The sequence below is a fragment of the Hypanus sabinus genome, chromosome 6 (assembly GCF_030144855.1).
Source record: "Hypanus sabinus isolate sHypSab1 chromosome 6, sHypSab1.hap1, whole genome shotgun sequence".
Lineage (NCBI taxonomy): Eukaryota > Metazoa > Chordata > Chondrichthyes > Myliobatiformes > Dasyatidae > Hypanus > Hypanus sabinus.
In genome coordinates, this window is record NC_082711.1 from 166,274,530 (window position 1) to 166,287,455 (window position 12,926).

At 45.8% G+C, this 12,926-nt stretch overlaps 1 protein-coding gene across 7 annotated transcripts in view; it reads left to right on the forward strand.

The window, feature by feature from the left end:
• The window catches only part of cuedc1b (CUE domain containing 1b), a 133,725-nt gene that overhangs the window by 76,834 nt on the left and 43,965 nt on the right, over window positions 1-12,926 (forward strand). For all 7 annotated transcript variants that reach the window (XR_009512836.1, XM_059973394.1, XM_059973399.1 and 4 more), the window contains exon 2: window positions 9,515-10,135. Coding sequence is in view for 6 of the 7 variants with exons in the window: in XM_059973394.1 (XP_059829377.1) it covers window positions 9,827-10,135 (309 nt within the window). In the remaining variant the exon portion in view is untranslated. The remainder of the gene's footprint in view (window positions 1-9,514; window positions 10,136-12,926) is intronic.

Here is a 12,926-nt window from a genome sequence, read left to right on the forward strand (position 1 = left end):
AGGACAGACATTGAAGGTGGGGGGGGGGGTAGATTTAAGGGAGATTTGAGGGGTAAGGTTATTTCACTCGGAGTGGTGGATGCCTGGAATGCACTGCCTGGTATGGTGGTAGAGACAAGTGCATTGGAGGCTCTTAAGAGCTGTTTGGATAGGCACATGGGTGTAAAGAAGATGGAGGGATGTGGACGCAGCGTAGGTAGGAGGCAATACTGCTTGGGTGTTTTTGATTTGCTTTTAAGCTGATTTGGCACAACATTGTGGCTGAAAGATCTGTTCCTGTGCTGTACTCTTCTACGTTTGACAATTAATGTTATCTCAGGGCAGGCGTTGATTCAGTAGTGGTGCTGTCGGCTAGGAACCATCGGTCATCACTGAGTTAGTTCTGAGATTGTGCAGTTCCAGCATTTCCTGATTTTATTTCCTCTTAAGCGTGTTATTTTCTTCTTTCTCCACCCTTGCTCGTGGGCTGTTCGCTGTCATGGGTATTTGCATGTTCCTCTGTTCGTGTCATGCGATGGTTGTTTACTACCTGCCGGGTCAGATGGTGAGCTTTTCAAGCGTTTGCTCTCGGTGACTGTAACTTGCTGACTCATGCTCCTCTTCCTTTGCCACCTCTCCTTCCTCTTTGTCCTCACTCCATCCCTGCAGGCTGGGGTGGAGTGCTTAGGCTGCAGTGACACCACCTCCCACCCACAGTCCAAAGATGGACCAGTTGGGAGGTTAATTGGTCATTGTAAATTGTCCTGTGATTAGGGTAAAGTCAGGGGTTAATGGGCAGCACAGCTCCAAGGACCAGATGGGAATACACCATGCTGTATCTCAACAAACAACAGCAAATCTCTTCCACCAAAGTGGATAGACAGCTGGGAATGCTGCTATTTGCATGTCCCTTCCATCTCATGCATTGTCCACTCTGGGATCCAATGATGATGAAGGAACAATGATAATCTAAAGACCTGAACTCTCACCTCAGCAGCACTGAGGGCTTTCATAGAAACATAGAAAACCTCCAGCACAATACAGGTCCTTCGGTCCACGAAGTTGTGCCGAACACGTCCCTACTTAGAAATTACTAGGCTTACCTATAGCCCTCTATTTTACTAAGCTCCATGTACCTATCTAAAAGCCTCTTAAAAGACCCTATCGTATCTACCTCCAGCACCGTTGCTGGCAGCCCATTCTATGCACTCACCACTCTCTGAGTAAAAAACTTACCCCTGACATCTCCTCTGTACCTACTCCCCAGCACCTTAAACCTGTGTCATCTTGTGGCAACCATTTCAGCCCTGGGAAAAAGCCTCTGACTATCCACACGATCAATGCCTTTCTCTAGTAGGACTTCGCAATTTAAGAGGAAAGTTCACTAGAACTTCCCAAAGTCAATTGGCAATAAAGCCCACAGCAATCCACAACCCAAAAGACATTAAAATCAACCGGTGTGCTTTTTTCCCCCCAGTATTGAAGCCCTGATCTCCTCAGTTCCTCTGAAGTAACTGGGCCCAAGGCCATGGCATCCAAACTGTTGTTGGTCCCTACTTCTCTCCTTCTTGTCTTTTCAACTAAACCTTTGCTGGTGTGAAGTCTCAAGCATTTTTTTGTTGGTATGTTTTGCGAGGGCCTTTTCTTTGCAGCTGCTGTGGGATTTCTCTTTTTTGCAAGGGTGCTAAGTTTAATTTTCATATCAGAGTTGGCACTCTGCACTTGATATTTTAAAAGATCAGAGCACCTATCCACTAAAACAGTTATTGACATGATAACATTGTCCTGCATTGCAAGAGTTTAGAAAAAGTGAATATTGGAGTGGTTTGGTGAACCTGGGGTCTTGGCGTAGAAGACAATTGACCTGCTGCTGGGCCATACCGATTCATTCTCCGCCCCTTGCTTTTTCCCTGTAGCCTTGCAAGTTATTCTTTCCCAAGTATCTGTCTTATTCTCTTTTGAAAGTCCTGACTTTTTTCCCTTACTAGTGGCGAAGTCCTGATCATTACTTTGTTTTTAAAACACTTCCTCATATCCTTTTGTCAAACATTTAAACCCGAGTCCCTTTTACCCTCTTAAACCAGTCAAGATCTTGCACATTTTTTGTTAATGGGCAGAGAATGTTTAATTACTGACACAAGAAAGAGATTCAACAGATGCTGGAAATCCTCAGCAGCACAGATGCACAAAGTGACTTATTCCCCTCCATAGATGCTGCCTGACTTGCTGGGTTTCTCCAGTATTTGGTATTTGATTAATAGCAAAGTGGCAGGTGTCTTAAAAACACAGCTTAACCGTCTCTTCCTGTCAGTGCGATTTGCCCCCACATCGGCAACTGTGTCTCTTTGCCATAATTGGGCTTAAATCTAGTGCTGAAGATCTGTTTTGCAGCAGGTAGCCAATCACTTGTGCTAGTGGTGATGCTAAGAAGTGAGAATGGATGCCGGTCAGTCTGTAAGCCAGAACGGATCAGGCTATCTTTATTAATCCTAGCCAGCCCAAAAGTGTTGTATCCACGGTTCAAATACAGTTAAAGCAACGCTTTAAGTCATTGTAAAGGAGTCCTCAGCAATGGACGGAAGTGATGTGCTAGGAAACTGTAGGTTTATTTGATCGCTGGTCACAGTGGGTGAGAGTCATGGTGTTGTGCCAAAGCCAGTAGCCAGTGGTTGTTCTTGGTCCTGGCGCCAGCTTCGTTCATGTTGCAAGGGCCAGTACTTCATCAGGAGTTTGAGATCTGGTACGTCACCAAAGATGCCAGCAAATCTCAGCAAATCCACGGAGAGCATTCTAACTGGTTGCATTTCTGCCTGGTGTAGAGGCTCCAGTGCGCAGGATCGAAAGAGTTCTTGTCTTGTCCTGTCCATACCGCATCAACTGCCACCACTGGGCTATAAACGTACAAGCGCAGTGTGTGGTTAAGTGCCTCGGCTGACGCTCGAACTAACGACCTTCAGATCGCCAGCCCAAAGCCTTAACCACTTGGCCACGCGCCAACACTGGTTGGCGATGTTTATGGACTCAGCAACATCATGGCCACAAGGCACTCCACCATTGAAGACATCTTCAAAAAGCAGTTCCTCAAGAAGGCAGCATCCATCTTTGGGACCCTCGCCACCCAGGACCTGCCCTCCTCTCATTGCTACCACCAGGGTGGAGGTACAGGTGCCTGAAGACCCATACTCAACGTTTTAGGAAGAGTTTCTTTCCCTTTGCCATCAGATTTCCGAACTGTCCATGAACACTACCTCGCTATTTCTCTTTTGTACTCATTTATTATTTAAATGATGAAGGGCCTCGGCCTGAAACATCGACTGATTATTCCTTTCCATGCTGCCTGAACTACTTCAGAATTTTGTCTGACTTGCTGTTATTTCTTCTTTAAGTTATAACTTATGTAACTCTTTTATACATTGCACGGTATCGCTGCCACGAATCCAACAAATTTCACGACCAACACTCATCGGCCACTTTATGTACACCAGCTCGTTGATGTAATTACCTAAGCGTCCAATCGCGTGGCAACAACTCAATACATAAAAGCATGCAGACATGGTCAAGAGGTTCCTTCTCAGTCCTGAAGAAGGTCTCAGATCCGAAATGTCGAACTTCCATGGATGCTGCCTGACCTGCTGAGTTCCTCCAGCATTTTGTGAATTGCAAGAGGTTCAGTTGTTGTTCAGACCAGACATCAGAATGGGGGGAAAATGTGACCTAAGTGACTTTGACCATGGAATGATGGTCGGTGCCATATGGGGTGGTTTGAGTATCTCAGAAACTGCTGATCTCTTGGGGTTTTCACACACAAAAGTTTCTAGAGTTTACAAAGGATGGTGTGATAAACAAAAAATCATCCAGTGAGTGGCAGTTCTGTGGGAGAAAACACCTTATTAATGACAGAGGTCAGAGGGGAATGGCCAGACTAGTTCAAGCTGAGAGGAAGATGACAGTAACCCAAATAACCACACGTTACAATGGTGGGGTGCAGAAAAGCATCTCTGATTGCAGAACCTTGAAGTGGATGGGCTACAGCAGCAGAAGACCTCAAACATACACTCAGTGGCCACTTTATTAGGTACAGGTGATTCTGATTCAAGCGATACAGTGGTACAGCATTGTTAGTGGACCTGCATCATTGGTATCTGGAAAACCGATGCAGGGACACTTGCTCGAGTCCCATTGTAGCAGCCAGGAATTTAAATTCAAGTACTTAAATAAAGACGATGTGGGAAGTGCAGGAAGCACTCAGCCGTTCAGGCAGCATCTTTGGAAAGCGCAGAGTTGCCATTGTAGGTAGGAGGTCCTTCAGAAGGAGTGACAGTACTGATGGATTGTTGTAATATTTAATCAAGGAGAGAATCTTCCATCCGCACTCGGTTTGACCTGATTGTGAAATTAATGAACTATTGTCGGAACTGACCTGAATCACTAATATCTTTTGGGAAAAGTAGTAATGCTGTCCTTGTACAGGCTGGACTGTATCAGAATCAGAATCAGGTTTATTATCACCAGCATGTGTCGTGAAACTTGTTAACTTAGCAGCAGCAGTTCAATGCAATACATAATATAGGGGGGAGAGGAGAGATAAATAAATCAATTAATCAATCAATTACAGTATATGTATATTGACTAAGTTAAAAATATTTCAAAACCAAATAATATATATTAAAAAAGTGAGGTGGCGTTCACGGGTTCAATGTCCATTTAGGAATCAGGTGGCAGAGGGGAAGAAGCTGTTCCTGAATCGCTGAGTGTGTGCCTTCAGGCTTCTGTACCTCCTACCTGATGGTAACAGTGAGAAAAGGGCATACCCTGGGTGCTGGAGGTCCTTAATAATGGACACTGCCTTTCTGAGACACCACTCCCTAAAGATGTCCTGGGTACTTCATAGGCTCGTACCCAAGATGGAGCCAACTAAATTTACCACCCTCTGCAGCTTTCGGTCCTGTGCAGTAGGCCCCCCCATACCAGACAGTGATGCAGCCTGTCAGAATGCCCTCCACAGTACATCTAATGAGATTTTTGAGTGTATTTGTTGACATACCAGATCTCTTCAAACTCCTAATGAAGTCTAGTCTTTGACTTCTTCATAGATGCATCAATATGTTGGGACCAGGTTAGGTCCTCGGAGATCTTGACACCCAGGTACATGAAACTGCTCACTGTCTCCTCTTTTGATCCCTCTGAGGATTGTTGTGTGTTCCTTCGTCTTACCCTTCCTGAAGTCCACAATCAGCTCTGTTGTCTTACTGAATGCCAGGTTGTTGCTGCAACACTATTCCACTAGTTGGTATGTGATCAGACCCAACATTGTGGTTTGACTCTTAGCTTGTGGATGGACAATAAATGCTGACACTGGCACAGGCAAAAACAAATAAACTAGTCCCAGAGTAGCCAAATTCTATAGTTGAGATTCTCCAATCCTGACAAGGCTCTTGTTGATCTCTTTTGAGACCAGGCCACTGGATAGAGTTCCAGAGCGAAGGGTCATCAGTCCAGTGTGAACAAGTTAGACTCTGAGATGAAGAGGGTTATGAATCATGCATGTCCTCTCGGTGGGCTCTATTGTATGCTCTTCAGCCATTGAATGGTGGAGCAGATTCAATGGGTTTCATTTTTTAAAAATCCACAGCAGGGGCTTTTGTTTCTGCTTGGTTGGCCTGTTTATTGGCTATGGTCTTGGGTATTTCAAGGGTCAGGATTGGCTCGCTGATGGTGGCAAAGAGCAGCCATTGGCTGACTAAGGGTGATGAGTGTTTTGGCCACTGAGTGTGGCAGGGTGTGACGGAGATTTCCTTTGCCACACTGAGTCGCTCAGCTGTGAGCGGGTTGGCGCGCGATGCCGCCTCTATCCTGGCTTTGTCTGAGCACCAAGGCTCACTGTGGCAAATGAGGTAATAGCTGAGGCTTCTACCAGCCAGTCTCCCACGCACCACTCTCAGCTTCAGCCGATATCCCGGCACTCCAAAGCTTTTCACCCAAGTCCAACCATTCAGTTGTCTTGAGGTTGGTCCACTGTGTGTGAATGCCAAGTGACGTCTTATCAGATGGACTGTGGGAGAAGTTGGCTGTGACTTCCTCTCATTAACCCTCATCAGTGTAAGTGGATCCTTTCAAGATTACAAATTACGTTCTGTTTTCCATTCATTTGCTGCAGCTATTATTGAGCATGCTTCTTTGGGAAAAAAATAAATAAAAGATGTGGGGATGGGGGTTAGATTTGACAAGATTGGAGCTGGTTGATTAGTTAATTGCTCTGTCATTGACCCCACAGTTCTAGGTGTGGGTCACTGATGTCCTTTTCATGCACGTAGTTTATTATGTGGAGATATTCTCCACTCACTGCACGTTGCTGAGCAATAATCCTGCTATTATCAGAAGACGTTGCTGCAGTTTGGGTGATGAGTTCAATTGCTGAGAATGTAGGGGAGAATTTTAAGGTGAACTTGTCTTTGTCTCGTGTTCATTCCCACTGGAAGAACGCAGGGGTGGGGCGTGCAGTCAGCAACTAATATTCTGATGTACGTTAGCTCGAGATTCTGCTGGTGCAGCAAATCCACAAAATGCTGGGGTAGCTCTGCAGGTCAGGCAGTGTCAGTGGCAAGGAATAAAGAGTTGATGGTCCGGGCTGAGACTCTTCACTTCTGATGACCGAGGGGGTGGGGATTAAGGACTGGAAATCTGGCACGGAGGAGGAGATGAGGCCTGGGTTGGATCAGCCTTGATCATATTGACTGGTGGGGCAGGCTTGAAGGCCAGTTGATGACTCCTCCTGTTTTCTGGTGTTCTTCTCCTCGCATTGTTTGTCAGTTGAGAAGATCCTCGGGGTCTCTCTTCCCGCCATTACAGACATTTACACCGCACGCTGCATCCACAAAGCAAACAACATTATGAAGGACGCCATGCACCCCTCATACAAACTCTTCTCCCTCCTGCCGTCTGGGAAAAGGTACCGAAGCATTTGGGCTCTCACGACCAGACTATGTAACAGCTTCTTCCCCCAAGCTATCAGACTCCTCAATACCCAGAGCCTGGTCTGACACCAATTTACTGCCCTCTACTGTGCCTATTGTCTTGTTTATTACTTATTGTAATGCCTGCACTGTTTTGTGCACTTTATGCAGTCCTGGGTAGGTCTGTACTCTTTTCTTTTGTGTTCTTTTACGTAGTTCAGTGTAGTTTTTGTAATGTTTTATGTAGCGCCATGGTCCTGAAAAATGTTGTCTCGTTTTTACTGTGTACTGTACCAGCAGTTATAGTCGAAATGACAATAAAAAGGCACGTGACTTGACTTGAAGTGGTTGGCTGATGAGGTGACTGCGGCAACTGATTTGGAGGGCTCAGGCTCCCAGTCAGCCATGGTCTTCAGGCAGACTCATCCAACCACTGCTACTGGCTTCAGTTACGTGGCCAGGAGCTGCTCGGCAGCATACAGCTCAGCCAGGCGACTGCGTGTCCTGGCAAGGTGAAGCCTTGTGAGTGGTTGTTATGACGATGGGCATGGCCTCCCTCTTGAAGGGAAATCTTGAAGCTGGGACTATTAGGAGAGAAACTGAAGGAAAGCAAATACTAACACTGGTATGGAAACATTTGAAGAAGGGAGGGAAGAAGCAGACTTGGATCGCGGTTGGAATTGGTTTATGATTGTCACATGTATCGAGCTCCAGTGAAACTCTTGCCTTGCTTATTATTGTTCATAGAGATCACAGTGCATTGAGGGAGTACAAGATAAAAAAAAAGCAGAATGAAATACAACAGCTACAAAGTACAGTACAGCTAGACAATAAGGTGCAAGATTATAATAAGTTAGATCGTGAAGTTAAGAGTCCATTTTATCATACTAGGGAGCCGTTGCCTTGTTAGATGGCACATAGTGACAGCTTTATTGTTTGTTATCTGCTAACCTAATTGTACTAGATTGTCATACAGTGATTTGCCTTGGCCTAGAAATTAGATCATCAGCAAAGGGAGTGTTGTCTGCTCCTGACCATACCTTGTTCCAGGGGCTTGGGCCATTTGGGGGCAGATAGGATTCAACCAAATCACTCTGGGTATGGAGTCATGTATATAGACCAGGTGTGAAAAGTCGACAGTTACTGAAGAACATTAGTGATTTGGATTGGTTGCTATGACAATCGTGATTTTCCAAGCAATAGTTGTAAATTCCATCCCCACCTTCCAGCCATGCTCTCCTCTCACTGTTGCCATCAGGAAGGAGGTACAGAAGCCTCAGGTACCCACACCGTCAAGTTCAAAAACAGTTATTACAACTCATTTATCAGACTCTTGAACCAGAGGGGATAACTTCGCTCAACTTCACTCACCCCAATGCTGAACTTTTCCTCAAACCTATGGACCCACTTTCAAGAACACTTTTTCTTCGAACTTTTATCATGCTCTCAATATTTGTTGCTTAATTATTTATTATTATTATTATTATTATGTTTGTTTTTTCTTTTTGTAATGTAGTTTGCTGTCTTTCATTCATTAGTTGTTTGTCTTTTGTGCAGTTTTTCCATTGTGTTTCTTTGTATCTACTGCGAATGCCCACAAGAAGCTGAATCTTGGGTGGTATATGATGATGTGTATGTATTTTGATAATGAATTTACTTCAAATTTTTGAACTTTGACCGAATTCAAGTAATAAAATAAATGTTTTGTTTATAGTTCCCTGGCCAACGTGGTAGGATTTGAACTGGTATTTCCAGGTTAAAGGTCATGCCTCCAGTGCCTTAACCCCTGCATGCCCTCTGAATCATTAACTCTGTTTCACTCTCTACAGGTGCCGTTTGCTCTGCTAGAAGTTTACGGTGTTACGCTTGATGTGGATTACCGTTATCCACAAGATTTTGCTCTTGCATGTGGTTCATGTTTTCATCTTTTTGCTCTCTGAAGTGGTCCGCCAAGCTCCGTGCTTGAACAACAAAACTTTCACAAAAGCCGGGCTGTTGCCATGTCCTGGTCACCTCTTTATAGGAAGGATGTGGAAGCTTTACAAGGGGGTGTAGAGCAGATTCACCTCGAAGGCATGTCAAATGAAGATGGGTTGAGGGAACTAAGCTTTTCTCTTTGGAGTGAAGGAGGATGGGAGGTGACTTGATAACGGTGTACAAGACGATAAGAGGCATAGATGGAGTAGATAACCAAGAAATAGCTAATATAAGAGGGCATAATTTTAAGGTGGTTAGAGGAAAGCTGAGAGGGGATGTCAAATATAAGTTCTTTACACAGAGATTAGTGGGTCCATGAGGCAGATCCATTAGAGAGATTTAAGAGACTCTTAGATAAGCACATGGTTGATAGGAAAATGAATGGTTATGTAGGGGGGGAATAGTTCAATTGATCTTGGGGTGGGTTTAAAAAGTCGGTACACATCATAAGCCAAAGGGCCTATACTTTGCTATAATGTTCTATGTTCTATTGTGAAGGTATCCAGCAACGGGCCCAATCTCATCAATGTTTCCCATCACTAGACAAATCATTTTAAAGCATTGTGTCTGTCCCATCACTAATCTAGCTCTTTTTCCTGTTACAGATGTGCCATTGACTTGGATACAATTGGTGAGATTTTGGCTTGCGTGGTAATTGGAGTATCGCTGTCATTGTGTTTTGAGTGTGAAGATTCTTGCTGCTCTGCCAGATCTTTTTCTCTGGAAGTTGATGATCGTGGACCACAGTTTGCTTTGCTCTAAAGTGAGTTGGATGTTCCCGCTCAGATTTGCTGCATTTGGTTGCCAAACCTTGGGATGTGGCTCTGCACCAACTTTACGAGTAAGCTCTGACCCCTCGAGAAGCTCCCACCATTTCACACCCCAAGCTGAGCAGGTTTCAAAAGACCTTCTTTAAAATGACCAGTCTTTTCCGACGAAACAGTAGCAATGGGAACTCCAAGAGCGGATCACCCGCTGCCCCATCGCAGCTGCTCAACAACAACAGACCACCCCGTCAGGTCCGAAGGCTTGAGTTTAACCAGGCCATGGAGGACTTCAAGGTCATGTTCCCCAACATGGACTACGACGTAATTGAGTGCGTGTTAAGAGCCAACAATGGAGCAGTGGACGCCACCATCGACCAGCTCTTGCAGATGAGCTTGGACTGTGGATTTGACAATGGGTATGATGAGAGTTCGGACTCCGAGGACAGTATCCCCCCAGAGGTGAGCATGGGACAATTGTAACTGTGGAGCGAGGTGGGGGCTGATTAGGTCTACGGCTGTGGCTGCTAACCGAACCCGTAAGCTAAATGGAAGTGAATTCAGTCTTCTGTAAATTTTTAATGCTTCAGTTTCCCATTGTCTTAAATATTCAGTCAAAAGCGATGCTTCAGTTTAAGGGACTTGGTTTTAGAGCAGAGATGAGGGGGAATTTATTTTTATCCAGAGGGTGATGATTCTGTGAAATTCATTGCCACAGCACAATGAGGAAGGTCATTGGATGTATTCATGACAGAGGTTGATAGGTCCTTGAGTGGCAAATGGATTAAGAGTTGTGTGGAGAAGGTGGGACAACAGAGTTGAAAAATATCAGCCATGTTTGAAGATAAAAGATTAGCTCCAGCTGTCACATGTACATCGAAACATAAATGTGTCATTTGTGTTAATGGCCAACATGGCCCAATGAGGTGCTTGGGTCAGCCCACAAATGTCGTCATGCTTTTACCCTCAAGGTAGCATGCCCATGGCTCACTAATGTTAACCCTTACCTCTTTGGAATGTGGGAACAGGCCAGAGGAAACCCACGTGGTCACGGTGAGAACATACAGACTTCTTACAGGCAGCGGTTGGAATTACCTTAGCACTCCATGGTGGAGCTGACCAAATGACTGAATGGTCCAATTCTGCTCCGATGTCTTATGGTCTTCAGTTTCCCAGTGTCCTGCTGACAGGTACCATCTCTGAGCTAGGCTGATCCTGGCCCATACCCAAGAGCACCTCAGTCGATAGATGAAAAGGTTGGTATATTACCATTGGTGGCATCTATTGTTAGGGTCTTCATCTGTCGGGGAATTATGCCACAACCAGCTCATGGGGTAGTGGGGTGGATAGGATGGGAGCCTCCTCCCAGTAACAATGCTTTTTGTTTATATATCACCTTTTTAATATGGTCAAAAAATTTCAAGCCACTTAAAAAGGATGAGACTGGACCCAATTCAACATCGTTCCAAGCTGGATATTCTTCCGCTTCCTAAGCCCATCACCGCTCCTGGGGCACAGACTGCCGACAGCAGCTCGCCAGAGTCCTCCGTCCTGGACCGATAGAAGGTTGATCAGCCTCTTGGCTTCTGCTTTCACCACACGGCTTGTAAGCCTTCCAGGTGAAGATGCTTCTCCTAGGGATGAGGTCTTCTCTAGCTCCAGGTTTTTACAGGAGCGGGTTTCCAGCTCCATGCCCAACCCCCTCCCTCCTGTTCTTATTAGCAGGGGAATTGAGGGTTATGAGGAAAAAGCAGGCAGGTGGAGGTGAGTCCATGGTCAGATCAGCCTCGATCTTATTGACTGGCGGAGGAAGATCAACAGGCCAGATGGCCGACTCCTGCTCCTATTTCTTAAGTTCTTGTGTTCTTTTGCAGCCGGGCTTGGGACCATCCTGTTAAGCAGGATATTGGGGGCAAACAACACAGAACTTGGTCCACCTTGACGTTCCGACGACGCAGGTTCCCCATTGCAATCCCTCCCACTCCCACCTGTATTGTTCACTCAGTCTGTTAGATGGATATCTGAGCACCAGTTGCAAATGAGATTCCTGTGAAAAAGGGTTTATGGCCCCGCCCTGAGCTGGGAAAGGGCATCTTAATCTGTGCTTGGACAGCAGCGTATCAGTAGACCACACTGAGTTTAGTGTTCACCTGCCTAGGGAGCAGTGAGTTAGAATCAGGATTATTATGAATGACATATTCAGATTCTCTTTTCTCACATGTAGTTTGTTGAGCTGTTTCCAATTCATTGAATCAATGAACAAGGTTCGTACAGAGTTTTAGCCAAGTATCAAAACATCCAAGTAAAATTTGACATAGGGAGTAAAGGATTGAAGAATAGCTTTATTGTACATCAGAATGTACAGTGAAACGCGTTGTTTAAATCAAGTCGGCAAAGTGTGTGCTGGGGGCAGCCTGCAAGTGTTGCACGCTTCTGCCGCCAACGTAGCGCCCCCACAAATCTGTACGTTCCTGGAGCTGGGAGGGAACCGGGGCACCCAGAGGAATCCCACGTGGTCATAGCAAGAATGTACGGACTCCCTACAGCCGGTGGTGGGAATCGAACCCCAGTCTTGCGGCTAGCACTGTGCGGCTGCGCTGCCCCATGGTGCAAGTGCAATTGCACTGGACAGCCAGAAACTCAGACTAGAACAAGTGGGTACGAAGGTTGCTGTTCCTGCTGGGTTATTAATACAGTGTGTGGTTACCAGTGTGATACATCACTACCAAGGGAGGTGTGAGGTGCTCCTTCCCTCCACAAGCCTTCAGGTCACCCTTGGGCAAGGTGTAGCACCTGCTTAGCCCCCTCCCCCCCAACCCCTGGTTAGGGTCACATGAGGCCCTCGGAGTAGGTAGCCAATCGTTGTATGAGCAGTGGATGCATATCACAAGTCCTGGTTATGCGACCACTGACACCAGGCAGACAGTCTCTGATGTGTATAGGTAATGTCTGGGGATCACCCATCTTGTGAAGACACTGCCCAGAAGAAGGCAGTGGAAAACCACTTCTGTAGAAAGATTTGCCAGGAACAATCATGGTCAAAGACCGTGATCGCCTCCATCATACGACATGGCACATGACAATGGTAATATGGTTACTAGGTCCCAAACCCATTCCAGTAGGAAAGTGTTGGGGGGAATGTGAATAGCCTTGTTCACCCTGGTCAAGTACGTTCAGAGTCCCGTAAACGGGAGCTCCATTATTTACGAGAACATCGACGGCAGGTTGCCTTGAGCCTAGTAACTTGTGGAAT